The sequence below is a fragment of the Hippocampus guttulatus genome, chromosome 15, assembly GCF_054856545.1.
Source record: "Hippocampus guttulatus isolate MCC_2025c chromosome 15, RoL_Hgut_1.0, whole genome shotgun sequence".
In the NCBI taxonomy this organism is placed as follows: domain Eukaryota; kingdom Metazoa; phylum Chordata; class Actinopteri; order Syngnathiformes; family Syngnathidae; genus Hippocampus; species Hippocampus guttulatus.
This window is the reverse complement of record NC_141275.1, coordinates 12,728,140-12,754,872: the sequence shown is the minus strand read 5'-3', so window position 1 is coordinate 12,754,872 and position 26,733 is coordinate 12,728,140. Positions and strand designations below refer to the sequence as shown.

At 44.7% G+C, this 26,733-nt stretch overlaps 5 protein-coding genes across 16 annotated transcripts; 4 read left to right on the top strand and 1 right to left on the bottom strand.

Annotated features, from left to right (window-relative positions):
* Window positions 1-141: 141 nt before the first annotated feature.
* dpagt1 (dolichyl-phosphate (UDP-N-acetylglucosamine) N-acetylglucosaminephosphotransferase 1 (GlcNAc-1-P transferase)) lies at window positions 142-3,541 on the top strand. Of its 2 annotated transcripts, none has more exons than XM_086131459.1 (9): window positions 142-694; window positions 771-891; window positions 978-1,182; window positions 1,366-1,512; window positions 1,618-1,702; window positions 1,792-1,980; window positions 2,084-2,171; window positions 2,465-2,620; window positions 2,698-3,541. In XM_086131459.1, exons 1-9 carry the CDS (start codon window positions 540-542, stop codon window positions 2,761-2,763), a joined length of 1,212 nt encoding a protein of 403 aa, XP_085987585.1. In that variant the 5' UTR covers window positions 142-539; the 3' UTR covers window positions 2,764-3,541. The 2 variants fall into 2 exon arrangements, with proteins under 2 accessions (XP_085987585.1, XP_085987584.1); XM_086131458.1 differs by having other exon boundaries at window positions 148-694; window positions 969-1,182.
* A 359-nt stretch (window positions 3,542-3,900) lies between these two features.
* Window positions 3,901-7,659, top strand: hinfp (histone H4 transcription factor). The gene is made up of 9 exons (XM_086132006.1): window positions 3,901-4,299; window positions 4,603-4,829; window positions 4,948-5,059; window positions 5,145-5,297; window positions 5,416-5,493; window positions 5,588-5,708; window positions 5,831-5,969; window positions 6,367-6,491; window positions 6,555-7,659. Exons 1-9 carry the CDS (start codon window positions 4,140-4,142, stop codon window positions 6,874-6,876), a joined length of 1,437 nt encoding a protein of 478 aa, XP_085988132.1. The 5' UTR covers window positions 3,901-4,139; the 3' UTR covers window positions 6,877-7,659.
* A 532-nt stretch (window positions 7,660-8,191) lies between these two features.
* LOC147193958 (sushi, von Willebrand factor type A, EGF and pentraxin domain-containing protein 1) lies at window positions 8,192-11,224 on the top strand. Of its 4 annotated transcripts, none has more exons than XM_086130609.1 (6): window positions 8,192-8,285; window positions 8,371-8,669; window positions 8,965-9,129; window positions 9,201-9,368; window positions 9,461-9,661; window positions 10,178-11,224. In XM_086130609.1, exons 2-6 carry the CDS (start codon window positions 8,576-8,578, stop codon window positions 10,189-10,191), a joined length of 642 nt encoding a protein of 213 aa, XP_085986735.1. In that variant the 5' UTR covers window positions 8,192-8,285; window positions 8,371-8,575; the 3' UTR covers window positions 10,192-11,224. The 4 variants fall into 4 exon arrangements, with proteins under 4 accessions (XP_085986735.1, XP_085986732.1, XP_085986733.1 ...); XM_086130606.1 differs by having other exon boundaries at window positions 8,962-9,129; XM_086130607.1 differs by having other exon boundaries at window positions 8,234-8,370; window positions 8,540-8,669; window positions 8,962-9,129.
* Window positions 10,905-14,792, bottom strand: LOC147193957 (cobalamin binding intrinsic factor-like). Of its 8 annotated transcripts, none has more exons than XM_086130614.1 (6): window positions 14,274-14,791; window positions 12,325-12,381; window positions 12,107-12,243; window positions 11,558-11,699; window positions 11,348-11,481; window positions 10,905-11,070 (listed from the first exon to the last, which is right to left on the bottom strand). In XM_086130614.1, exons 3-6 carry the CDS (start codon window positions 12,180-12,182, stop codon window positions 11,003-11,005), a joined length of 420 nt encoding a protein of 139 aa, XP_085986740.1. In that variant the 5' UTR covers window positions 12,183-12,243; window positions 12,325-12,381; window positions 14,274-14,791; the 3' UTR covers window positions 10,905-11,002. The 8 variants fall into 8 exon arrangements, with proteins under 8 accessions (XP_085986740.1, XP_085986741.1, XP_085986744.1 ...); XM_086130615.1 differs by having other exon boundaries at window positions 14,289-14,303; XM_086130618.1 differs by lacking the exon at window positions 12,325-12,381 and having other exon boundaries at window positions 12,107-12,215; window positions 14,274-14,792.
* On the top strand, window positions 13,908-26,714 carry abcg4a (ATP-binding cassette, sub-family G (WHITE), member 4a). Its single transcript, XM_086130603.1, has 15 exons — window positions 13,908-14,803; window positions 16,869-17,095; window positions 19,677-19,794; window positions 19,859-19,991; window positions 20,080-20,130; window positions 20,227-20,372; window positions 20,469-20,592; window positions 21,007-21,121; window positions 21,220-21,359; window positions 21,809-21,907; window positions 22,014-22,182; window positions 22,285-22,385; window positions 22,532-22,690; window positions 23,320-23,438; window positions 23,529-26,714. Exons 2-15 carry the CDS (start codon window positions 16,870-16,872, stop codon window positions 23,752-23,754), a joined length of 1,926 nt encoding a protein of 641 aa, XP_085986729.1. The 5' UTR covers window positions 13,908-14,803; window position 16,869; the 3' UTR covers window positions 23,755-26,714.
* The last annotated feature ends 19 nt before the right edge of the window (window positions 26,715-26,733 follow it).

Here is a 26,733-nt window from a genome sequence, read left to right as displayed (position 1 = left end):
TTATTTAATACTCTATGTTAAATTTATTTTTAGTTCAACATTTTGCCACACTTGTGCAATTATGAGTCCACCCTAAAAACTATTTCAAATCTAATTTCGGAAGTATGCATAGCACTATATGTTGTCTTTTAAAACCTTACAATTTTGATACATTTTGAGAGGAATATTTAGTGTGCAGTATTGTAATTGTGAATGTAAAGAGATTTTATTTTGAAAACAGTAGCCGGAAGTCCGTCAAGCACAAGGAACCGTACAGTAATCTGACAGTCGGAGAGCATTTTTTGTGTTTCTTCTTTCTTAAACCTATCTTATATTTTATAGTAAAATCTCCCAAAGGCAACTGGTATGGTTTATGGAGCTATTCAGTATTTATTTCAATTATGCGTCACTATATAATGTCTTAAAATGGCAGCATGATGTCTGCCTGAGTGGAGGCTGCCGTAGTTTGTCCATTGAGTGGGAGACTGGGCAGCGTCACAATAATTGCACAGTTCGTTGACCTGTTCAAACTCAAAAAGAAGCACAAAATCGCTTGTCAAATGTCGCCGTCGCCATTCTTACCTCTGGTCATCAACGGCCTCATGTCAGCTCTCGGCTGCTTGGCCACATTGAAGCTGATTCCCACTTTCAAGGACCATTTCATCTCGGCCAGATTGTACGGGATGGACCTCAACAAACTAACAAAAAATCAAGTGTGAGTACTGTTCTCTTGTCTTTGATTTTATTCAAGACGAACGGGGAAAATTGCTTGATCTCTTCTGCTTCTATAGGCCAGAATCACAAGGTGTCATCAGCGGGACAGTTTTCCTCATCATCCTCTTTTGCTTCATCCCAGTGCCTTTCCTCAGTTGCTTTGTGGGAGATCAGTGCAATGGCTTCCCACATAATGAGGTAGGTTAGGAGCACACGAAATTCAGTGGTGCAATGTAACAAAGTACAATTACTGTGCATGTACTTTACTACTTCAGTTTGTGCAGCTGATCGGTGCGCTGCTCGCCATCTGTTGCATGATCTTCCTGGGATTCGCTGATGACGTGCTCAACCTGCGATGGAGGCACAAGCTCTTGCTTCCCACTATGGCTTCCCTGCCACTTCTCATGGTCTATTTCACTAACTTTGGCAACACGGTTATCCTGGTGCCCAAACCATTCAGGGCACTGCTGGGGCTGCATCTGGATCTAGGTGAGTCGGGTTGGTTGTTAATTCATCGGCCACAGCATTTGGTAGATCTACTTCTGCACATGAAGAAGATCTAGTAGTGCTGTTGTTAAAAAAAAAAAAAAGTTCTACAGCTAATTAAGTTACATTTCAACTGATACAAACAGAAGACTAACACATTCATTTAATCACTCTTTCTTTTGACAGGCATTCTTTACTACGTCTACATGGGCATGCTGGCAGTCTTCTGCACAAATGCCATCAACATCCTTGCTGGTATTAACGGCATCGAGTCCGGTCAAGCTCTGTTCATCTCCGGCTCCATCATCATCTTCAACCTGCTGGAGCTCAGCGGTGTGTTGCTTGCTGTTAATCGATTTCCCCGCAAAAGTCTATTTGATTCTGTCCCCGTGTGTCCTTCCTAAGGATGCAATGTAATCAGTATTTCTTCATTCCAAGGGGATTACCATGACGACCATGTTTTCTCTCTCTACTTCATGATGCCGTTCTTCTTCACTACATTAGCTCTTTTTTACCACAACTGGTATGTCAAGCCTCTCATCCGACACAGTTGATTCAAGAAAGCAAACTGTTGTTTCAATATTTTTTTTTTTTTTTTTTTTTTTTTTACAGGTACCCCTCATCCGTGTTTGTGGGAGACACTTTCTGCTACTTTGCCGGGATGACTTTTGCTGTCGTGGGCATCCTGGGACACTTCAGCAAAACAATGCTGTTGTTCTTCATTCCTCAAGTGGTCAACTTTCTCTATTCCCTGCCGCAGCTTTTCCGTATCGTCCCCTGCCCCAGGCACAGACTACCCAGGTTGCTGTCTTCTAATCATCCGAAATGTACACGTTTCATCTGATGTCTATTTCATCTTTGAGCCTTGATCCATTTCTTTCCTGTTATAAAATGCTCACGTAAGGTTGAATCCAGACACAGGCAAACTGGGGATGAGTTACTCTAAATTCAAAAGCAAGGACCTTTCCAAACTAGGACATCTCATTCTGCAGGTCAGTTCAATATTAAAGCTCATTTGAGACTTGAGAGTTATTGTGTTGACATTATTTATTAGTTGTGGTTGCAAGTATTGTGATACTAGATTTTGTTATTCCATCTCATTGAAAGTTGCTGCCCTTTGCTGATATTTAATTTAGTTAGTAAACGACTTTGTAATGTCAAAGCCTAAGCATAGTCTGTCACGCATGTGGCAATACAAACCGTTAAATGAAATGACAGGCTTTCAGCTGCTATTTTTGTGTTCAGCAATTGTTTCATTCAATATAAAAAAATGCTTTCTTGGCAGGTTGCAGAGTTATTGAAGCTCCTCGAAGTGCACAGAGGCCAAGAAGATGATGATGAATTTATTGAGTGCAACAACATGACCATAATAAATCTTGTGTTGAAATTCCTGGGTCCCACCCACGAGAGAAATCTCACCGCCATCATGCTCCTCATACAGGTAAAGCCAAAACAGCCCAAAGAGCCACCGACATGTACTCTTGAAAAAACATGAATGCTTTCACTTTTTCCGTGCAGGTGATGGGAAGTGCGTTGGCGTTTGGGATCCGTTACCACCTGGTGCGCCTCTTCTATGACGTCTAGAGGATGACAGAGCAACTCATGTTTCTGGAACAATTTTACAGGCTCATTGTTTGTGCCTTTTCGAATATTCTATTACCTCATTTGCTTTTGATCCTCAGCCTCAATGTGTGGCAAAGACCCAGTGTCAGGCTGATTACAATTAACTAGAATATGTTTGCATCATACGAATATATTACATAGAAATACAAGTTATTCCGTGCATAACCCGAATTTCATTGAATTACTGTTTGAAATGCGTAACCATGTTTGAGTCATTTTGATCATTCTTTCCACCCAAAAGAGTATATTTTTGTACTGGGTTTATCAGGAATGTAGTGAGAGTGATTTAATCTCTGAAGCAACCAACATCATGCATCATGAAGTTTGAATGAAATTGTGTCTAAACGTATTTATAGTGCAGTAGTACATATTCACTTTAATCACCTTGTGGGGATGTAAATAAAAGGGATTTTAATTCGATAATCCTTTTTTGGGAAATTCAAATGCCACGGCAGCAAACGGAGGAGCAAATTTAACACATCATTATCGAGCATGGAAATATACAACCACGGGTGCATAATCAAAGTACCCTAATACACTTGGGGAAACTCAACATTATTAAGTTACTGAGAAGGGTAAAGATATTCTCTTTTTTCGTCACCCAGGGCTCAATGTTTTGTCAAAAAGCACTGGACTACTGTGATCTACATCGAGAATGTACTGGTAACTTCAAATGTGATGCTGGCAATTGTAAATATGGTTGGCACAACCCATAAAATAAAGGGCGATATACACAATGCGTATCTGTGTCGTTTGTTCCCTTTTTTCAACATTCGTAAATACAAATATTGTTATCTGTAAAATGTTTTCAAGCACATCATATTATTTGGCCACAAGAGCACAAAACTCTTTTAGATCGGGCTCCAACAATCCAATAAATGAGTTTGATATACCGGTACATATATAAACCTTTAAAATATATTGTGGTAGTGTTTTAATGTCAATATAAAAAAAGGATAAAAGGAAATTTATTTTGGCGCGTGGTTGCTTTTCACACATTACTGTAACAGTAAATGCCTGGAACTACTGTTTTGTTCCAGCGGAACTAATTAAATACGGTCTCGTTCCCGCATAACCATTAAAAGCGCTGCACAGCTCCTTAAAAAGCAGCCGGTCCTGGATGTTTATAGCATCTTTGTGCTTATTCACACAGCGAGAAGCTGCGCAGGTGCTTTAACGTCGCCAATAATTTGAATAACTTTTCCTTGTTTCCGTTTCTTCGCCGTGAAATCCGAATGGACCGAGTGTTTTAAAGAAAATGTGAAAATATTACTAGAATTACTACGCAGTCCAGGCTGGGATTAACATTTTTGTATTCAAACTAACCATTCAAGGAAATGCCTCCCAACAAACGACTACAGAAAAAAAAGCTGGAATTAGAATGTGAGTGGGGTTCGTGTCAGGAGTCGTTCAGTCAAATGGAAATATTTTGCGAGCATGTGGAGGTTCACTTGGACGCTGTGAACATGGCGGAGGAGGATGAAGTCGAACCACAGGGTGAGTTGAAGCCGGTATGGTGTTACTCTCTCTACTCATTCACTCACTCGTTGGCTGCTTGAATATGCAAAACTACAGTTAATCTCGTGCATCATCGTTATGACAGAGGGAAGGAATTAGCCCACAGAAGTAAAATGCAGCTGCGGACGCTTGACCCGCATGCACATCCCTGTCATGACCGTCTTTGTTATATTCCTATTTTTTTTCTCCACGATGAAAACAAATGGACTGAATTGCTAGTCAGACTGGCTGCGGCGACGACCCCCCCCCCCCCCAATTCTGAATATGATCTTTTCTGAACAGGAGAGAGGTACTGTCTTTGGAGAGACTGCGGCTTCTACTCTGTGGAGTGCCCTGAAGAGTTCCGGCGACATCTCTTCTTTCACTGTTACCATACCAAGTTGAAACAGTTGGGTCAGCAGGTGCTTAGTGGTCAGCCAGAAATTGGCACGTGCTACATCGGCTCCCAGAACCGCAACATTGTCCCTGAAATCCCAGACAATTTTACCTGCCTGTGGGAGGACTGTGAGGTGTGCTTGGGAATTGTTTTCAAAATGTCTTCTATCATCTGACAATCTGTGATGAATCTCACAAAAAAAAGGTAAGATTTTAAAATGTAATAGCTTGTCTTCTGCATATCTGTTAAAGCAACCACCTTATGAGAATCCAGAGTGGTTCTACAGACATGTCGAGCTTCACAGCTTGTCTGTAGACATACCAGCGGGAGACTGCGATTTCCCTGTACGCTGCGGATGGAAGGGTAAGTCATCATCTCATTATGATAGTTTAGAAATGGCCGTTGTTTCTGTTCAGCATCGCGAGTTCCTTCCCTTTTTATTGCATAGATTGCGAAGCTACTGCTAAAGGACGTTCTAAGTTGCGGGATCATCTACGAAGACACACCCAGGAGAAGGCGGTGGCGTGTCCGGGTTGCGGAGGGATGTACGCCAACAACACAAAGTTCTTTGACCACATCATTCGACAGAGTGGGATGGAAGGTGAAAATAGAGACACGGGACAGGGATCTGTATATGCAAAATGGTTCACGGACATAACTGGAGAAGTGAAGTTGTTTTTTTTTTTGCTTTTGTGTGCTTTGATTTATGTTTGTTCAAGGCCAAAGGTTCCAGTGCTCCCACTGTTCAAAACGCTTTGCAACCGAGAGATTGCTCAGAGATCATATGAGAACCCACGGTGAGTTAGCTCGCGGGTAGTTCATCTTCCGTTCCACATCACCTTCACTTTTCCATGCCGTGAACCCTGCGATGTTCATCTCTGCTTTGTTTAGTGAGCCACTACAAGTGCCCGTTGTGTGACATGACATGTCCGTCGCCGTCAGCGATGCGCAACCATATTAAGTTCCGCCACAGCAACGAGAGGCCGTATGTCTGTGAATTGTGTGAATACAGGTACCGCGCCCTGCAAAGCTGCACTTGTTTTTTTTTTTTTAAAGGGAAAAGTGCATCTGCTCCTTTCTCCTTTATAAAATGTCATCATGAAGCGCTTACTATTGTGGTTTCCTTATTTGTAGTTGCAAGAATCTGGTGGACCTGCGTAAACATCTGGACAGCCACAGGATGGAGCCTGGTTACCACTGTGATGTTTCTGGCTGCACTTTCACCTCTCGCACTCTTGTTACCTTGAAGAATCACCACAAAAAAGAGCATGAGGCAAGAAGCAGCAATCTCCCATGGGATCACGATTCATTAAAACCGCTACATCTGTGATTTTATCGTCATTTATTTGTTTTTCTCTCTTGAACATGTGGCGTTTATGGCCATTTTTTTCATGGCTTTTTCCTAAGCCGTGTTGATTTAAAGTTGAATACGTTTCATTTATGAAATCTATTTTCAATATTGAAATGCCATAAATCTGTTCCTGAATGTATTTTATTCATAGTCGTACGTCATTCTAAAATATGACTTTTCAAAACTATGCTCTCTCAATATTGCGGCTTTTCACCTGTAACGGACGGACCTTGAATGTATACCTGGTGATGAACCATCACCGTAGATCGCTTTTAACGTGATTGCAGATGATATTCACACTGACATTGTCTTTGTTCAGGGGAATTTTATAGCTCGCTACAAGTGCCACGTGTGCGATCAGTGCTTCACCAGGGGCAATAACCTCACGGTCCACCTGCACAAGAAACACCAGTTCAAATGGCCGTCCGGACACCCGCGGTTCAGGTACGCGATGCCGAATTAAAATGGACGCAATTTCCTGTTGACGAGCCCGCTCGTCGCTACCAGGTACAAGGAGCACGAAGACGGCTTCTTTCGGCTGCAGCTGATCCGCTACGAGAGCGTGGAGCTGACCGAGCAGCTGATGCGAGAGAGGCCACGCGGGCACGCCGAGGAGGGCGACGACGAGTCCCCCGGGGTCGCTCCTTCAGAGACGCAGGTTGAGCTGAGAGGGCTGCTACTGGAGGAGCAGAAGGCGGAAGCGCCGGCCGTCGGCTGTGAGGAGGGCGGTCAGGAGGAGAGCATCTTGTTCTCCATTCTCACTGGAGGTTTGACACAGGCCGCGGACAACACCGTCATACTGCAGTATGAAGATGCTCCTCAAGTTTGAACTCTTGCCCCACTCAAGTGATCCGTATGTGAATCCAGTGTTGCCTTGAGATACAAGTCAGCTGGCCAATGTTTTTGCTTTTGATTTGCGAGTGCAAATTTGCGATGCAGGACAACCGCCGCACGGTGGCTGTAAACAAATTCTGGCAGAAGGTGACTAATTGCTGGAATGCCTCCTCTTGCTTTATGCTAGCAATTCATTAAAAACTCCATAGACGGGCTAATGATTAGCATCTATGGTGTCGGTTTTATAACTCTAAGCAATGGATATTCAAACACAAATGTTGTTCAGAGGTAGTCATCACAATACTCGCATGAACATATTCTTACTAATATTGCACCTTGCTGAGTGCAGTGGTGATGTCATCGCGCTCACGGAACCAATTAAATTTGTATCCCAAGGCACCGAGTTTTGTTTCTGGCTCAGCTGAAACCCGGTTCAGTGAGTGGTAAAATGTGAGCATATAGTTGAATTATATTATCGTCAAACTAACGCGCCTATATTAGTCAATTGACACCCCCCTCGCCCCTCCCCAAATGCCTATCTTGCTTGCTGACATTGTGGACAACCACATTGTCTGTAATTTTTGTATGATTATACCTTGAATTCATCCAACGCGTCCTACCTCCTCCAACGTAGCCTCACAGAGTTGTGTGATCATTTTCCCGAACATGAAGGGGGCATTGATAACTGATCAAGAGGAATGTGATATGTGATGACGACCCCGTTGTCATGAGCGTGTACTGTATCCAGAACCTAAATTAAAATGCAGTTTCCACTGTTGTGCTGTGAAATGTTTGGTTCATCCATTCATATTCGATACCGTTTATCCCGTTGAGGGTGGCCTGGGAGTTGGAGCCGATCCTTGCTGCTTGCACTGAAGCCAGGCAAGTACACCAATACGTTCTTGACGTGCTTTTTGTTATTTACCCACCAAATTACTTTGTTTTTGTTTTTTTTTCATCGTCACTGAACTGTTCATTATTATTATTGACAATCTTTGCAACATAGCCATTATAAAGACCTAGATTGGATTACTTTTTTTTTTTTTTTTAAGCTCCACACAGGCGCAAAATTAAAAATGTGAAATACTTGTTATATTCATGATTTATTGACACAGATGCACTATTATTACGGCCAATGTTGACCCCTACCTGGTAGTCAAAATTGAGCATTATTGTGCAATATTTGACCGAGCTCTTACATTACATTTGAATGGATTATTTAGACAAAAGTGGATGTACATTCTAGCACATTTCCGCCGGTTTTATTGTGCAGCTCGTGCAGCTCAGCCTTTTACTGCGCCCCCTGATGTCACTTTCTCTTTATTACAGCTCAAAAGATAAATCCCATCTGTCAGTGCTGACCGAGGAAAACCAACACTTTAGATTGTTCTGCATACAGACAAGGTGGGCTTTTCCGCGAATTTCGTCGTCTTGGCCGTATTCAAATGCCAACTGGGTAAAAGACAAGTTTTCCCACTGTTTGCTCCAGGTACGCAACCTAAGAGATATTGACAGTGCCGTAGAAGATTAGGCCACACGCGCAGGCTTAATGTGTTACGCCTCATCGTCTTCACTCGGCTCTCCCTGCTCGGCAAAGGACAGGAAAGTATTGACTCCTTCCTGGACGTCATGACTTGACTGACTTCCCCGATCTGCAGGGTTTGCCAGAAACGTTGCAAAGGAGCATCAAAGCCATGAGGTTGAATCCACTGCTGCTGCTGTTTTTGACATCCTTGCAGAAGGCGACCTCTCAGGTGTCTGGATGGATCGAAGAGGGAGACTTTAGTGGTAAGATGCCGCCTTGTTACTTTGCCGACGAAGCCCGTTTCAGGATGGGGGACTGTTTTTGATGAACTCTTACATTGTTTTGCCATGTGATGAACTAAAAGTTTCCCAACCGTTGCTGAGCCAATGGGAACCATCAACTTTGCATCCATTTTACATATACTGGTCACCTGAATTTGAACGCAGTCATTTCCTTCAGCACACTTGCTGATCTTTTGCGGATGTGCCGAGTGGCGCAGTGGCTTTGTGCTGTTTGGGCAGGAGGAAAAAAAAAGTCATCAAAAAGTGTTTCCAGCAGGCGACACGGAATGGATTGGGCAACCAGATTTCCTGGGTGACATCTACTGGTCAGGGACAGCCCCGCTTTGTCTGTCCGGTTGCAAGGCGCGCCACCAGGAGCTCAGGCGAGATCCCTGCGGCGACTCAAGCTGCTGCTGGCTGGGTTACAAGTCCCTGTGCAGAGGTAATGCAACAATAAGGGGAAATGGAACAGTCCAAGTGGTCTGAATACGTGAGCTTTACATTTTATGGCAGTGAACTGCGGGAAGCCAGATGTGGATTTTAACGGAATGGTTTCTGGAGATGACTGGTGGGTGGGAGCTGTACTGAGGTACTCCTGTCGTCCTGGCTTCCTGCTGGTGGGAAACGCCACCAGGACATGCCAAGCTAATGGCCTGTGGACTCCGAAACCTTCCTGCCTCAGTACGTAAACACGATGGTACATCACGCCGCAGCCATCTTTCACTCTCTTCTAATTACCCCCCCCCCCCACCCACTTCAAATCTTATTTGTAGGAATGTGCAAAAAGGGCTCCATTGAAATCAGTGAGAGGGAACTCAACGGGACTTGCAACGCGACCTGCGCGTCTAAAAGCTACTCTGGTCCTCCCAAGCAAGGCTGCACTCAGATCCACAACTGCAAGAAGAAGGAGACTGGCTGGAAGCGTTTCTTTGCCCAGTGCGTCCCTTGCGTCTGCGACTGCGCTTCATCATGCCGTAAGTCGCTTTGGAACCTCAACGTGCTTACAGAACTATTAAATGCTTCCCTAGTACAGTTACTTTACAAGTCACATTTTCTTTGATGGCGACGTCTGTGTTTTCAGTCAGTCTGGAGTTACAGTCTAGAAATAGAGAAAAGTGAGCATGTGCTTCGCATGTTTGCCGCACAGTTGATAGCTTCTGGGTTTGGACTTTGCATGTTCTCACTTTGCAAAGATGGGTCCCTCCAAGATACTCCACCTTCCTCCCAAATTCCAATAAGAGACATTTTAGTTTTTGAAGACTCTAAATTGTACCTTCAAAAAAATAATTGCATATTAAATCGCGATTGAGGGGCCGCCATTGAGTGGGCCGGTGTGAGGGGTCACAATCATTCATTTTTTTTTTTTTTCAGAATCATTCAGACCCAAATGGATATGGAAGTCTAGTTTAAAGGAGTCAAACACAATTTTTTGTTGTCCCTCTTCTGGAATTCCACAGTGTGTGTGACCCATCACTTTTCTCCGTTTTCAGTATCTACAGGCTAGAAATAAAAGAAAGTGACAGGAGACATCACCTGAAGAGCAGCAGATTGGTCGGCTGGTGTAAACGAGCCGCGGCGTCGACACAAGTAACGGTTGATATGAATTGAATCACTTCCTCCCTTTCTTTCTGTTTTGCACTCTATTGAGGGTCGGGACAATCTTCGGATTCCTCGACATATTCCGAGGGATAGTGTCAGTTTTTTTTTAAAGTTTATTATTGATCCGGTAGTGGTTATGATTTCAGTATACATTAGCGTGTACAATTTACACTGTGGTTTATTGGAAGTTAAAGCTCAGCGCACGAGAGGAACGAAACCGTGTAGATTAGTGGCTCCACCGCTTTGTCCATCTGTCCAGGAGGGAGCTGAAACCTTAATCTCATTGCAAAAGGGAGGAGCATCACTGCGAGAGCTCGGGAGGGGGGCACATTTAACACAGAAAATGAAGTTGCAGACTTTCATTGAGATCAACATTGTGCTGCAGAAAGGGATGAAGACGTCAATTGTTTGCGTTGCCGAATCTTTATTTTCCGTGACATTTTTGTACATATCAACCCTTAAAGCTGAGGCATCGTTCCTGCTGAATTGCTGTCCTCAAACATATCACCTACATTGTCATCGCTTATAAATAAAATCTATTATTATTATTATTATTATCTGTTTAGAATTGCTTACGGTACGTTTGCTCGCACGTTACCAATGTTAACCACAAGGCGGTGCTGTTTTTTGTTTATCTAAATCCTGCGTCATCGATAAATACAAAAAGATTTTCTCTCTCTCTCAAACGTTTCGGATGACTTGAAGGTGTCTGACGACTATTTGGCCCAAGTGCTGAACATCAGCACAATGTGTTCGTTTTCGGCCGGCGTGTAGCAGCCAATTCCTGCGAAAACACACACACACACACACACAAGTAATATGCTCGATTGTATTATTCTGAAGGGGGAAAAAAAAATACTGCACCGCTCATTTCACATTCATTTTTCCGTTATGATCTGACTTGGTTTATGACAACAAAATAAAGGTGATCAGTGGTCTGCTTTTGTGGTCTAAACAGGTGTCCCCAAAGCAGTGAGTCAATGAAAACCCAAATCCCCATGTCTCATTACAGCTCATTAAATGTCCCTCGAATGTGATTTTACTCCGGGGAGGAAACTCACCCACGTTCAACTTATTGTATTCCCCCGAGTTCTCTGACAGAATCTCCCAGTAAGTTTGATCCTGCTCCCTTCCGGCCACGCCGTTCACGCTCTCCAGAAACAGGCCGTAGTTTGGGTCCTCCGTCACGGTAAACCTGGTGGGTTGCGACGCGTGAGCGATACAGTTCGGAAGACAAAACGGCTGAGACTCACACGTGTGCGAGGTCTTACTCAAAGCCGGGCTGCGTTTGCTGGATTCTCCTCAAAGCGCCCAGCAGCACCCCTCCCTCCAGCACAGACGTGGAATAGGTCTCGGGGATCATGTTGGACAGGTCGTTCCTCACAGACAGTTGAATGGAAAGTGAGGCTTGTCCTGCGCATTTAGGCCCCCCCCCCCCCAAAAAAAATTAAAACAAGTCACACTAATTATGATTGAAAGTAAAAGTCAACTGCAATCCCGAAATGACTGCTCAACATTTCCTCCTTTTGTATGGCTGAGCGGTGCTTTTCGTCCCTTTGCTAACTGCAAAATATTGTTTCAGTTAGTTTTCGTTTTGCTTAAAAGCCCTTTCATTGTTTGTTTTATTTTGGGAAGGTAAATGTTGTTTTTTTTTTCTTTTCACTTGCCAGTTTTCATTAACGCTAATAGCCTTGTTGCAAACAGCTCTTAGTATGATTCAATGCCGTTCACAGCCACAATAACAAACATAGTTAAAGCAGTACCCGAGCATTAATATCCTCCGAGTAAAGTTGTTTTTTTAATGAATGCAATATAATCACCTCTGATCGTGAGCGCCCCTTGAATGGAAAACAGCAGCAGGACCACGAAGAGGAGCGTTGTTCTCGTCGATGCCATCTTGTCTGACCGTTCCCCTCCCTGTCGCTCCGACTGTATTTATACGTCAGGTTAGGCGGCCCTCACGTGGACAGCAAACACACGGCCTTACAAATACATCCTTTGTTGAGTTTTTACCCACCCCGTATCTAAAAGTGCTTACTTTCAATCTTGATGGCAAAGTGAGTTATTTCTTGTCATGTCGATGATGAATCGCCCGCTTTTGTCAGCGAAAAGGTTGCAAAAGAAAGTGAACAAAGGCAAACTCTATTCCCACAGGGCAAATATGTTATGCAATCGGGATTATGATAAGGATAAGAGTGGAGCAAATGGTTGGATGTCTTTAGTTTTTAAAAAAAAAAGGGTTACACCTGCTGTCACTGAGAGCTGTTTCTAAAAAAAAAAAAAATTTTTGTAGCCTTATTCAGCTAAATAAAATAGTGTGGTCATTAAAAAAAAAAAAATGCTCCCTATGTTCGACTGGGCTTTATTCTTGCGTAAGGTAGCAATACAAACTTGTTGGTGCTTCTGAAATATTTATTTGTATTTTTTTTTTTAATGAATGAAGCAGAGCAGGGTTATCACAGAGAAGGCGAGAGGAAAACCGAACATACGTTACAGACAACGGCAAGAGTCAAAACTCTCTTGCCAGTTGCAGTGGCGCTTCTGTCATAGCCCCCCCCCACCACCCCCTGAGGAGGATGCAGAGAGGAGATGAAGAAGGCAGAGAAATGTGAGTATATTGAAGTGGCGGAAATGGCAAACTAGATTAAATGATGATTAATATTCATATCGCACTCTCTAAGTCACGGGTGTCAAAGTCGAGGCCCGGGGGCCAGATCTGGCCCGCCACATCATTTTATGTGGCCCGCGAAAGCAAATCAAACATGTCAAGTTCGATGATGCTTGCTCAAGTCTGAACCAAAATTTGAAATTGTCATACGTAATCCACAATAACGGTCATTATTCTTGACTTCTGATTTTAAAACTAGTTATTCATCCATTTGTTGTGTGCTGTGCATGTAATATGTGGAGGTGATTAAACATTTATATGCTTTCCAAAAATTCATAACGACCCTGCAAGGTAAACCGTAACTACTTTGTGGCTCGTGACAAAAATGAGTTTGACGCCCCTGCTCTGAGTGATGGTAAACGTCATGAACCCTTTCATGCACCCTGTAACCTGATAACATGAGAAACTGTCCACTGTGCCTGAAAGGGTTAATATTCCAAATGTTTGAGGGCCCCAATACTGCGTCTGCCAAATACGCACCCGATTCCATATTTCTACACAAGTAGTCATGCCTGAAATAGTTTCATCTTTTGCTCAATGTATCATATAAAAAGAGTGTTTGGTAACAACGAAGAAGCGTACAATATCTCAACGCTATTCAAAGCGCACAGTATTTGCAATTTTGCTCCGTCTTGGAGCACTAAAATTGAAATGGACGCCCACGATTTGCTTTATGGGGGTCACATCAAATGATGTGGCGACCGGATCTGACCTCGGGGGGTGGGGGGGGGGGGGCCTTGAGTTTGACGCTTGTAAAATGAAATGGCTAGCATGAGATGCCTCTGAAGGGCTCCTGTTATCCGGCGGGGAACGTGGAGACAGGTGTGATTGGCTCAAAAAGATATTGATGCCCTCCCTTGGGGTGATGTCAGACATGTTGGGCCCACTTGAACGCGAGTAACCTCGTCTGATTTACCGAAAATAACCCGGCCACTGCAGCATCAGCACCGGGCAGCTGCGCAGGTGCGGCCGTTAAAGAGACAGCGGGGAGCGCACATCTCCTCCGCTGTTTCCCTTCGCGGGTTTTACGCTCCTCTTGGTTTTAAAATACCCAACCGAGTGCTTTGATCCGGGGGATAAAAAAAAAAAAAAAATTAAAAAAATCGTCGTTCGATGTGAATGACTTAAAAAAAAGACTCGAGATTTTATCAAGGATGATGTAATTGTTCATCAGCGTGCAGTGAACGCACACGTGCTGGATGGAATCAGCAAGAAACTGAGCAATATTATTATTTTTTTTCCATCGACTTTTTTCCCCCCTTCTCCGCGCAGCAGCAACGCCCTGCAACCTCGCAGACCGGCGTGCGCACCCCGCGCACCTCTCACAAGCTCACCGACCGACCCGTCGGACGTCCGCACGTCGAGTTCCTGTTGCAGCACTTGAGTTCCATTCTAGTAGCCGGCCCGGATTGCTACTCAACCATCCTCCCGTCCTCATCCTCCATCTCAAACGTCGAGTGAGAATTGGAGATGCGGGCTCGGAGCGGATGGATACGTCCGAAGATAAAGCGGCGGTGATCTGATGGGGAGCCGCAGCCACAGTTTGACGCCGGACATGATTTTCATCTCGGGAGTTGCCTGTGCGCAGCATGCGGGATGATGATGACACCATGAGCGTCTGCCGCACCCCAGGAGGTCTTTTGACGAGAAGCGGCCGTCTTCTTTTTGCCCCCGCGAACCAACTGGATTGTTTTTGCCCTGGACTCGCCATCAACGCGCCGGCTGGGACTATTTGCTGGGATTGCGTTGTGGGGGCTTTTTTCTGAAGGGATCTCCTGTGGACTGTTGCTATCCCACCCAGGGAGGGAAAACAGGCGTCTCGCTTGCTCGTTTCGGCGCACAACAACAAGTAAGTGCAGCGCGTGTGGGATGCAGCAATGTGAAGGAATGTCTTTTTATGTTCGTTTGACGTGGCCTTATTTCAAATATTCGGAATGAGTAGATGTCACGGTGCATTTTTTTCCTTTTAGCTTTTAAGAGCACTTTAATTCTTGTCAAATTGCATGCTGATAGTTGCTCATCCGTACTCGTGCAGAACAGCCAATCATTAAATCTAATAATTAAGAAGGGGTGGTATGGTGGAGAGTGGTTAGCGCACATCTGCCTCACAGTTTTTAAAACTGAGGGTCGAATCCCGGCTTAGGCCTTCTAGTTTGAGTTTGCATATTCTCCCCATGCGATGGTGTTGCTCTGGCTTCCTCCCACATTCCAAAAACACGCTTCCCAGTTGATTGAAATTGTCCATAAGTGTAATTGCCAGTGGAAATGATTTGTCTGGTGACTGGCAACCAGTCCAGGGTGTACTCCGCCTCTTGTCAAGTCAGCTGGGATGGGCTCCAACTCACACGCGAGGATAAACACTTAAAAAAAAAAAAAAAAAAGATGTATGGATATTGACTCATAAGCCTATTTCACCCTTATAGTGAACTTTTACTCGCGGGGGTTGCATGCGCTCACGTGTCCCGCTTATGGGTGCCACGCATGACATAACAGGCGGGGCGCCTTCATCTGAGTAAGAAGCCATTAAAGTCAGTTTTACAGGGCCTATACGCAGCCTGGTAATGGAAATTCACTAATGGCATGGTGATCAATAAAAGAGCCATGGTCAAGGTTCTTCATGTGAGCATGTTTTACTACGCCTGGCGCGAGACAGGATTGGCTGCAGTGCACGTTTGGTCAATGGCGTGGCCTTCAGGAAGCCTTATGAGCACCACACCTTTCTTCTCGAACTTTTAAAGGTGCACTGGCATGACACCCCGACATGGATGCATGCACGCCTCACTTTCAAGAGTAGAGCCGTGTGATTTCTGCTACGTCAACCAATGGGAAATAAGTCACGACTACAAGGGCCAATGGTAGAATCATATAGAATTAAATGAAAAGATTCTATTGCGAGATACGATCCTCAAATAGTGTCAATTAAGACGTGTGTAGCATTCTCAGGCAACTTAAAAAAAAAAGGTTCTTGAACTACATAGTTAATTGAGGATGGCACTGGAAAGACTCCAAAAGATATCTGATAGCAGAATGTTTTGAGTTCAAATCCAGAAAGATTTCACAGATGGGCCTTTTAAATTAGCGAGACTGAAAGCGAACCTCAGCTTTTAACCGTCGCAATTTTAACGCCTTCAAGCAGCCAATTAACGCAATTACCGATAATCGCCTCATGCCCAGCGCCGTTTTTGACAAGGTGACTCATTTTTACCCGACGCCGGTTGGCGAGGCTCATCGGCTAATCATTCCCTCGACGGAATCAGATGGGAGTCAATTGATCCTCGCATTTTATTTTCCAACTGACCCCTTTGTGTTCATTTAATAGATGTCCCAAATGATTTCGGTCCACTTGAAAAATCAAACGAGCGCCAATGCAAGAACATGAAAAACTGTCATAAATATAACCAGGCCCTTTTATGTTTATTTTTTATTTTTGGTATCAATTCCGTTTTAGTTTGTTATTGTACTTTTCAGGGGAGTAGAAGTGTGCTGCAACATTCTGTCACGTGCCTGTTATACTTTTATCTTATGTAAGATGCATAAGAATGAATTTTCTGGAAACATTTTTGCGTTTGTGCTGTCAGCAATCGAGCAGTGGAGAGGGACTTTTTTGTATTTTTTATTTTTTGGTCCCTCACGGTACGGACTCTCCGACCTAACGTGCATTATGAATTGACTGCACCACTCCACTGCAACCTTTTCCAGGGTCAAAAATATAGCTCTGAAGCTGTAAAAGTCAACTGTCAAGGGTACAGCATCACCCAAGGCTAGACTTTTTTTTTTTTGTGAAGGTGCGGTATAATACTTTAACATCTGCACGCCGCAGTCACAATGACAAACTCGTATTTCAAGTCATAACCTCAAAGACTGTGTCGATTAAAACGCGCAAGCTAAATTGCGTGTGTGCGCCTCGTTTTCAGAATGGCCGAAAAGACGGACGGGGTCTCCGTCAGCATCCCTATGGAGGAGACCAAACTTCACAGCGGGGCACCTCCGGAAGCGCCCCTGCTCACCCACCTGAAAAAAGTGGAAAATCACATCACCGAGGCCCAGCGATTCACCCACCTCCCACGTCGCTCCGCCGTGGACTTGGAGTTTAATGAGTTGTCTCACACCATCCGTGAGGGTCCCTGGTGGAGGAGGAGAGGTACAGTGCAGCGAAAGTGACTGATGTTGATCACGGTCATGCTCGGAAGAAAAGGATTTTCTTTTTCGTTATTTCTTGCCTCGCCGTGTGCGCAATTCGCTTTTGTCTCCTGCGCACACGTAGGCACGAGCGCTCATAGTCAATAATTGACGCTCGCAGCTCGTCGTCGCGCTGTTTGCATCTCGTTTTTTCCTTGCGTTGTTGTCAGTGAGTCAGACGTGATTGATCTGGCCGTGAAATATGGACAGCATTGAAACGCGGCGCCCTTCATAATGATGAAAGGATGTCCGACGCGAGGTCATCGTGACTTACCGACATATCTACCCTCTCTGATCTTGATGTTTACCTCCTATGTCGGTTTGATAAGGCGGGTGCGTTCCACGTGCACTTAACTCATTCAGTACCAGCTAATTGTGGACCAAGTCTGAAAAGACGTTTAAAAACGTCTTTGGGAGTGAATGAGTTAAAAGGGGGCCGGACATTATTCCTTTGCAGGCCCTGGCAGTAATAATAAGTGTGTTGTCCCATGTAGAGTATTTATTAGGGGGTGGTTTTGGTAATACGGAGCAGAGCGGATCAGACAGGAAGTACACAGCACAAGTCAATAGTGTTTTTTTTTTTTCCTTGGCTCATCAAATCCGGCCTGCGCTCTCTTTTGCATGTGGTCGCGTTGTCTCGACAGGTTCCTCGGCTCATCGTGCGGAGAATGTGTGAAGAAAAAAAATGCTTTGTTTTTTTTCCAACGAAGCAAAGTCTTTCAGAAACTAGGCTCCCAGTCTGCATTTCGTCAAATTCTATCAGTAAATGACCGCTGAACCCAAACCGCAGACCTCCAGTTGGTACACCGGAGCACAAAAGAGACGTGACGTCGGACGCGATGAACAGAGCAGAAGTCTTGAGCTCGCCGACGCCGCTTTATGAGTTATTCCGAGAGATGACTGTGGCCAATGGGCCGTACGCGGAAAGCATCATCCTGCCCGGTGGATTAATGCCGCGTTCTCTCCTTTATCGGCGGGGCAGTTAAAGAGTTGAAGTGATGTGCGAGCTGCCATTAGCGCCACGTTTGGCGGCGAGAGTCATTTGTCCTTTTATTTTTAAGCTCAAAGTTGATGCAACCCGATTCCATGTCAAGAATGACCTTCGGCCCTGGGAGAGGTCACACTCCTTGGCTTGTGGAAGAGGTCGGACAGCACGAGAATTCTTAAATATTTTTGGGGGGAGGTATGAAAAAGCTGCTAGCTTGATTAATGCCACAAAATTCATGTGGTGTACCTGCCAATCAATTTGCTGAGAAAAATAACTGATCAGAATTAGCATTGCCCTCGCCCCGAAGGGAATAGCGGCACAGAATGTAAATGTTATCTACTGATTGCCTCGTGAGTCAGGCAGAGCGTCGCACTCCTGGCAGGACAACTGAAATCAGGCTTTATTTTGTGGCGCTGATTTAACAAATCAGTCACATGATCATCGACTCATGATTTGAGAGGGGGACACCACACAATATGAATGAGTGCAAGGCAATTTTGCGATAAAAAAACTCCCATAGGCATTTCGGGATTGTGTGCTCGTGTATTTGACTTTGACTGATATATATATATATTTTTTTTTTGCGGACATCGAGCTGCACTCAATGCCATATGGCCGGAGTGAGACACGGTGATCAAGATGTCCCCGCAGTGTCACACAGATAAAAGCATTATCATGCACAAGCGACAGCAGAAGTCTGGATCATCAGTATGCAGCACATAGAAAAAGGAGGAAACATTTTGCCTCGCAACAGGGATCGAGGAAACCGCTGACTTTCACATTTTTTTTGCTTCACGTCAACGTTTATGGCGGTTTTTAATTCTGACGTTTTGGAGTCATTTCTGATAACTTCTGTCCTTTGTCATTATTCAATTTTGTGAAAATCACGCAGCAATAGTACCGTATTGGCCCGAATATAAGACGGTGTTTTTTGCATTGAAGTAAGACTGAAAAAGTGGGGGTCGTCTTATATTCGGGGTCTAGACATTATACCCATTCACGACGCTAGATGGCGCCAGATATCATTGAAGCGAATGCAGAACTTGACTCCCCAGGCCAAAGTGAATCCCTGTCACGAAGAATAAAAATAAAAATAGCGGTAGCACGAAGAAGAGAAATAAAAAATAGCGGTAAGAAAGAAAAGAGAAGAAAATAATAGAAGAGATAACAGAAAATGGAGAAACGTAGCGACAATCTGGAGAAAAGTGGGTCGAAGATCGGCCAGATTATCCGGCAGCTGAGGAGAAGTTATGATGTCATTTACATTTCAAAAACCAGAAGCCATTCATTTACGAATGTGATTGCACTTTAGTTTACATATTTAAATGTTCAGATATTAAGATTTGAATGAGGCCAAATAACATGCTTTTTCTCTCATATATATCATTATCATCATTTGTTTCAGATGTACTGTTATTATTTTCTGTATAAAAATTAATTTGGTGTTCAAAAAGTCTTTTTTTTTTTTAAACTTGAGTCTTGAAAATCGTCTTATAATCAGGGCCGTCTTATATTCGGGCCAATACGGTAATTGGTTGTTTTCACTCTTCTTCAGGTTACAAAGCTCTCCTCAAGTGTCTATCCGGAAGATTTAACAGCAGAGAGCTGATTGGCATCATGGGACCCTCCGGAGCCGGGAAGTCCACCCTGATGAATATTTTGGCGGGATACAGGTGAGGAGATTGTTTAGCAAGAGTGACATTTGCACCGGTGCTCATAGTTTGCGTTTGGGTGCAGGGAGACGGGCATGAAGGGTCAAATCCTGGTCAATGGCCGTCCGAGGGACTTGCGGACCTTCCGGAAGATGTCCTGCTACATCATGCAGGATGATATGCTCCTGCCGCATCTGACCACCAGGGAGGCCATGATGGTGAGTCCACTTCTGCGAGTTTTTCTTTTTTTTTTGTTCGGCGTCTAAGCGCTGGATGTGCCCGATTGCTGTTTTCTCTTTCCTTTAGGTTTCGGTCAATCTGAAACTCAATGAGAGCATGCAGGTCAAAAAGGAACTGGTGAGTCTGAGTGAATCGAATTCCAGTTTGACGGTTGAGTCGGGTGTTATGTGATCGAAGAGGTGCGCAGTGATGAGCGCGTCGCTTCTGTTTCAGGTGCATGAGATTCTGACAGCTTTGGGGCTTTTGGACTGTGCTCAAACGCGGACCAACTCTCTTTCGGGGGGTCAGTGCAAAAGACTGGCCATCGCCCTCGAGCTCGTCAACAACCCTCCCGTCATGTTCTTTGACGAGCCCACCAGGTTACAACCTCGCCTTTCCTAACCCCTCTGCGTCATCTCCACGCGATTCCTCATTCGAGCGTGCCACTTCTTTTTTCGTTTGTGTGTCGCATGTAGCGGTCTGGACAGCGCGTCGTGCTTCCAGGTGGTCTCCCTCATGAAGTCGCTGGCTCAGGGGGGACGAACGATCATCTGCACCATTCATCAGCCGAGTGCCAAGCTCTTTGAGATGTTTGATAAGGTAACCCGAGTGCCTGCGCTGCTTTCTTTCTATTAGCCGCCGCGGAGATAAGCCTGAGTCATGCTATCTGACAACGAGAGCAGGGGAGTTGTCGATCAGGCTTCTTGTTTTACCTGTTCAAAAATACCGTACTGGCCCGAATATAAGACGGCCCTGATTATAAGACCCTCTTTTTCAAGACTCAAGTTTGAAAAAAGACTTTTCGAACACCAGATTAATTTTTAAACAGAAATTAATTACTTTATTTACGGTAAATCAAGTAATTAAAAAAAAAAAGAAATTCTTTACATCTAATTATTAGCGGCCTCTGCTGTGGTTCTCCGTCTCATTTTTGATGCAGTTACAACTTTGGAGTGAACGCCTTTGAGTGCAGATGAGTTCCCCAAGTGTAAAAACCGCTCTTGTGTCTTCTAGTTGTACATCCTCAGTCAAGGTCAGTGCATCTACAAGGGCACGGTCCCTTACCTCATCCCTTATCTGAAGAACCTGGGCCTCCACTGCCCGACGTATCACAATCCTGCAGATTTCAGTGAGTGGTCGAGTCTCCTCGCATAAAACTGCTCGATGTGGAAGCGTCTTTCGGGCTTTCAATGAAACTACTCGCTCGTGGGTCTTCTCTCCCTGCAGTCATCGAGGTGGCGTCGGGAGAGTACGGCGACTTGAACCCGGTGCTCTTCGAGGCGGTCCAGGGTGGACTCTGCTCCGAGGAGGGCAAGACGAACTCGAGAGACAAGAGTGACTCGTCCTGTCCCTCTCAGTGCCACACCGTGAGGGATTTGGACATTGACACCGCACAACGGAATTGACGAGTCGAGTACAGGATGATAGAAATGGAGTATTCCAAACACAGAAAGAAAGGAGAAGTCATTTCTTTTGCTTTTGTTCACGTCCGAGAAGAAGCGAGACTGGAAATTGCATTTTTAATCGGATTGCAGTTAGGAGCATTCAAAAGCCGACGATTTTGACAAATTGACATAAAATATGCACCGAGAGCTCCTGAATGCCTGTTTAGATTTACGGCGCACTTTGACAAGTGGGTGTTTTGAAACACAATTAGCCAAAACCGCTAATTGAAAACACCAGCACTGTTTTCTTTATAATTATCTTGAACCCACTCGGGGACAGCGACAGTGGACGGCGCATGAAAGGGTTCAAATGTGTATTCGCAAAGCGTCGGGGAAATTGATTGTGTTTGGTACGTTTCCTCTCTTCCCAGGACACGGGAACCCTCGAGAAACACAGCTTTGCCACCAGTACTTTCACCCAGTTCTGCATCCTCTTCAAAAGAACCTTCATCACAATCTGCAGGGACACGGTAAAACGTCCTTTTGAGCAACGCGCGGTGTGTCAAATGAACGGCGATGCAATCGGCAAGAGGGCGCAGTGTTTTTCAACTAAAAGCGCTCGTGATGGTTTCATAGGTGCTGACTCACCTCCGAGTGATGTCCCATCTGTGCATCGGAGTGCTGATCGGTCTGCTCTATCTGAAAATTGGAAACGACGCCAGTAAAGTCTTCAACAACACGGGTTTTCTCTTCTTCTCCATGCTCTTTCTCATGTTTGCCGCCCTCATGCCCACCGTTCTAACCTGTAAGATATCTCGCCCGTGTCCCGGAAATAGCGACCCCCCCCCCCCCCCCCCCCCCCCCGGTCGGAGCCGTGAAGTCACTCGGCGATGTTTTGCTCCCGCAGTTCCTCTGGAGATGTCCGTCTTTGTAAGGGAACACCTCAACTACTGGTACAGCCTGAAGGCCTACTATTTGGCAAAAACGATGGCGGACGTACCATTCCAGGTAACGTTGCGTTTCACACTCAGTGGTAGCGAATGAGTTCACTTCCAGTTGGTCTTAGCGTGACGGTGTCAGACCTCGGAAGAAATGCGTCGGCACCCCACGGGGCGCAACCACAAGAATAACAACGGCGTTATCTTCCCTCACAGGTGATTTGTCCAATCATGTACTGCAGTATCGTGTACTGGATGACGGAACAGCCTGCGGAGGCTGGGCGCTACCTGCTCTTCGTGGCTTTGTCCACGTCCACAGCTCTGGTAGCGCAGTCGCTGGGGCTGCTCATTGGCGCTGCGTCCACGTCTCTGCAGGTAAGGCGCCCCCGCGTCTGCTTTTCGGAAGCCGCAAAAGTGGAGGCGTCTTTTTCAGTACTCCCTTGGTATTCGCGAAACGAAATTCAAACCTTCAGCGACGCGGCTGCGGCGAACCGTAAATCTTGTCGTCAAAAGCCAATTGGAATATTTATTTTACTTGGCTGCTGTGATTATTTTGTTGTTGTTTTGGTCCTGAAGCTTCGTGTACAGTGTCGGTTGTGGACGTCGCATTTTCACTTCCCCCTCAGAGACTAGTTTTTTTTCCCCTTGCAATTCATGTTAAGTGTAGAATTAAACATTCCGTTTTCTTCAGAAGCTTTAATTTTCTGGGGGAGGGATTTGGCTTTGGTTTGCCTTCCGAGGGTTAAGTAGCTCAATAAAAATGAGTAACAAGTGCCCAACGCATATTTTGAGTGACCAAAAAAAATAAATTGTACCATGGTCTTTACATTTCGGATTGCATTTTTAAAAATGGACAAAGTGTTTTTTTAAAATGAAGTACTAGTTATTTGTTTTCTAAAGTCACAGAGAGCCACAGCAAATGGATGAAAGACCCACATGTGGCCCGAGAGCCACAGGTTGGAGACCATGTGATTTTTTTTTTCACGTCCCCCCCCTCCCCACAGGTCGCAACATTCGTCGGTCCGGTCACAGCCATACCTGTGCTCCTGTTCTCTGGCTTCTTTGTCAATTTTGACACCATTCCCAAATACCTGCAGTGGAGCTCCTACATATCCTACGTCAGGTCTGCTCTGATTTCTTCACTATTGACGACGTCCCAATCGTTGAGCGTTCAAGACCCTCCCGTATGCTCATTCCGTTTTGCCGCTCCCAGGTATGGCTTCGAAGGCGTGATCCTCTCCATCTACGGGATGAACCGCACTGAGCTCGAATGTCCGGGCCTCGTGTGTAAATTCCAAAAGCCGGAGGAGGTCCTGCAGCTTCTTGACGTGGAGGATGCGAAGCTCTACGTAGACTTCATGGTGTTGGGGGTTTTCTTCTTGGTTCTCAGACTGGCCACTTACTTTGTCCTGCGCTACAAAGTCAAGTCTGAGCGTTGAAGGAGATCAACTCCTCGGTTCAACTTGACCCTTGAAACTGCTTGATATTCATGAACGTTTCCTGCGTCGCTTCCCCTCATAAGTTGCCCCCCCCCCCACTTGTCTCCCCCTCCAGGCTGCTTGGATTCCTTTTACAGTTGTCATCACAGTCCGCAAGGACTGCTCATCTTTTACTATGCGTATGAACCATGACAAAAGCTACAGAAAGCATGTTTAATTGAACTAAGGATCCGGAATGACCCCTTGACCCCTTGACCTTGGAATGCGCTTGTATGCTTGTTTCCAAGGAGAGTGGCCCATGAAGTACTTTTTTGCCTCCCAATGGCGAGAGAGTAATCTTCCACTCTCAGGAAATCCGGTGATTGGCGTTTGAATTGAAACGCTGGCCCATATTTCGAGAAAAATACATTCCTGTTGTGACCGGGGAAAGGAGAAAGTTCAAGTGCCAGACCTTTTATCGGCTTCCCACTTTCCTTGAATCCTGCGAGTCCTTTGTGGGGACACAATCTCGACCATACCAACTGCCACAGAATGCCCCCCCCCCCACCACCATGACCGATCCTCTTGGTGGGCCTCATGGCGCACCGTGAACACGAATGATCGAATGAATCAGGACGATGGAGGTGTAAAGATGTCATTAGCGTGTCTAACTCATTTGCCGGCGAGACAAGAACTCTTTGTTTGTAGGGGGGGGGGGACAACCTTGGAGGAAAAACAGACATGACTGCTGCTTTCAGACTGATGCAGAAGGCTGTCCTAAATGAACTGGCTGCACTTAAGAAAAGTGCAGGAGCTGAGGTGGGGATGGTTGGGAGGAGGAAAAAAAGGAGTGATGCTTGTCTAATCGCTGTTACTCTTCTGAAGCAATTCGTCCAAGTACTTGTATGATTCTTCGGCCTGCCCGCCTCCACTCCCACCCGTGAGCTGTGATGGAATTATCTTTTCTTCTCTCCATCACTCGGCATTGCTGATGTCTGACTGACGCGCGTTTTCCAAAACAATGCTCGATACTTGAAATGCCGGCTGGGCTGATCGTGTGCCTCCGAACGAGAACGAAACACGCTTTGTCCGCTTCCGTGCTGGATGTTTGCGCACACACAACTCATATCGCCATACATGCTGGTCTGTCTGTCTCTCTTTCAACACACACACACACACACACACACACACATACACACACACACACACACACGCTTACACGCACGCACGCACGCATCCTTGTTTCAGGGCAATGCAACTATTTTCCTGTAGACTTGCTATGAAATATTTCTTATTCAATCGATGCTACTTAGTAATCCTAATTATAATGTATAAAAATAATGTAGGCATATAATCAACGATTGTACAGTGGATATGTTATGCTGTGAAAGAAAAAAAAAACAAGTACAATGCACTTTTCAGTCTGTTTTAGAACCTTATTTATTTGTACGATATTTGTCTTTTTTTTTAAATAGCTTCACGTTTGACGAGTGATACCGTGCAAAGGACGACGGAATGTTTTCTGTTCAACCGAGAATCATGATCATGCAGCTGGTACAACCTAAGAAAAAAGCCAACATGTATTGCTTCTTTGAATGAGAAGCTAACGAGTGTAAAAAAATTCACTCTGTTAGATTTCCGTGAAATGCAATCGATGAACGAAGGCACGGATACTGTACGTGAAAATAACAATTGCAGTATTGTTTATGATGCCATTAGAATTGTAATGACATGAATGCGTTTGATTTTCGGGTGAAAAATGTACGTTTAAGAGCTAGGAAAAGAACCGTAACACGCTTTTTGGAACTTTGGTTCAAAAGAACACCGTAGCAGGGGCCCGAGTCGTGTTATTAATAGCAATAGAAAACATCGTGACGTTTCATTGTCCAGCGTCCTCACCCAACTGTCATCTCGTGTACGTTTTGTAACGGAAACCCGATTGAAGCACTTTAATTTGTTGCCAATAGCATTGTGTGCAATAGTAACTCAAATGTCACTCGAAATGACACACCTCATCAAGGAAAATGCATTTTGTTTTGTGTTGTGGCCACTCAGTAAAAAGGCATTTTGAATGTGCATGTTCGAGGAAGCTTTGGAGGGGTGAAAGCAAAAATAATGCAACTCCAATATAACGCCGATGCTACTTTAAATGCCACAGGGAGGGTACTGCCTTTGATTGCCAGATTGCGTCAAGATAATTGCCTCTCAAGTGCAGGAAATTGTGTCTGAAAAGGAAATATCGCATCGTCATTTTACTGCCAACGCAACAGATACAGTAAGTGTTTTCACCATCCTTAAATTAGATCAAAACCCAAAGCTGGTTGCTGACACTGCGGGATGTAGAAAAACAGTTTACGGGGCAAAGGATGGCGGTGGGGAGGGGTGAAATCAAAACAGTAGCAAGGCAGTAAGTGGTGAAGTCCTGTCGTTATCTTGGCCGGTGCGGGTCTGAAGACAAAACAAAAATGAAAAAATAATTTTCCTTCTCTCTTTCAAATTATGTCTATTCATCTGGATGCTCTTTTAAAAACATGATGCTCTCTCATTTGTTTCCAAACCTCAGAACATGCTTAGGATAAGCCTTCGCTGACACATTTCTTCAGTCTATAAAAATCCAAACTGCCTCCTAAAAATCATTGGCCTGTCAAAACGTTAAAAAAATGTCATTCTGTAGATTTGTATCAGCAGTAGTTGTTAAGGGACTATGAAAGTTGAAGGGATGCAGCATACTAATGCATGTTTAAGACAGTTTGTCTCTTGACACACTTTGAGTTATCATGTTACTATTAGCTCTGACAGACGTGAAAGGTCACCAGTCATGTGTGATGTATTTGTCTACAGGTTACCATACGTACAAATGTCTAGACTACCGATTTTTGTCGGATATTATTTGTGTATCATTCAATGTTTGGTTTTATTTTCATTTGAAAAACATTATACCCTAAAAGTTGTTCTAATAATAAACATCATTTATAACCTTTGCCATTGCTTGTAAATAGT

What these genes read in the sequence shown, in the direction of transcription:
- hinfp (XM_086132006.1), top strand. Translation starts at nt 4,140, where the DNA reads ATGCCTCCCAACAAACGACTACAGAAAAAAAAGCTGGAATTAGAATGT. An exon ending in TCGACAGAGTGGGATGGAAG is followed by an intron (nt 5,298 to 5,415) that starts GTGAAAATAGAG and finishes TGTTTGTTCAAG; the next exon opens with GCCAAAGGTTCCAGTGCTCC. An exon ending in ACCACAAAAAAGAGCATGAG is followed by an intron (nt 5,970 to 6,366) that starts GCAAGAAGCAGC and finishes GTCTTTGTTCAG; the next exon opens with GGGAATTTTATAGCTCGCTA.
- LOC147193958 (XM_086130606.1), top strand. Translation starts at nt 8,576, where the DNA reads ATGAGGTTGAATCCACTGCTGCTGCTGTTTTTGACATCCTTGCAGAAG. An exon ending in CGAAGAGGGAGACTTTAGTG is followed by an intron (nt 8,670 to 8,961) that starts GTAAGATGCCGC and finishes AAGTGTTTCCAG; the next exon opens with CAGGCGACACGGAATGGATT. An exon ending in TCCGAAACCTTCCTGCCTCA is followed by an intron (nt 9,369 to 9,460) that starts GTACGTAAACAC and finishes TCTTATTTGTAG; the next exon opens with GAATGTGCAAAAAGGGCTCC.
- abcg4a (XM_086130603.1), top strand. Translation starts at nt 16,870, where the DNA reads ATGGCCGAAAAGACGGACGGGGTCTCCGTCAGCATCCCTATGGAGGAG. An exon ending in TTCTTTGACGAGCCCACCAG is followed by an intron (nt 20,373 to 20,468) that starts GTTACAACCTCG and finishes TGTCGCATGTAG; the next exon opens with CGGTCTGGACAGCGCGTCGT. An exon ending in GTCCCTCTCAGTGCCACACC is followed by an intron (nt 21,360 to 21,808) that starts GTGAGGGATTTG and finishes CTCTCTTCCCAG; the next exon opens with GACACGGGAACCCTCGAGAA.
- dpagt1 (XM_086131458.1), top strand. Translation starts at nt 540, where the DNA reads ATGTCGCCGTCGCCATTCTTACCTCTGGTCATCAACGGCCTCATGTCA. An exon ending in CAACCTGCTGGAGCTCAGCG is followed by an intron (nt 1,513 to 1,617) that starts GTGTGTTGCTTG and finishes CTTCATTCCAAG; the next exon opens with GGGATTACCATGACGACCAT. An exon ending in CCCAGGCACAGACTACCCAG is followed by an intron (nt 1,981 to 2,083) that starts GTTGCTGTCTTC and finishes TGCTCACGTAAG; the next exon opens with GTTGAATCCAGACACAGGCA.
- LOC147193957 (XM_086130610.1), bottom strand. Translation starts at nt 14,345, where the DNA reads ATGGAACTCAAGTGCTGCAACAGGAACTCGACGTGCGGACGTCCGACG. An exon ending in AGGGGCGCTCACGATCAGAG is followed by an intron (nt 11,700 to 12,106) that starts GTGATTATATTG and finishes CTAAATGCGCAG; the next exon opens with GACAAGCCTCACTTTCCATT. An exon ending in CAAACGCAGCCCGGCTTTGA is followed by an intron (nt 11,482 to 11,557) that starts GTAAGACCTCGC and finishes GCAACCCACCAG; the next exon opens with GTTTACCGTGACGGAGGACC.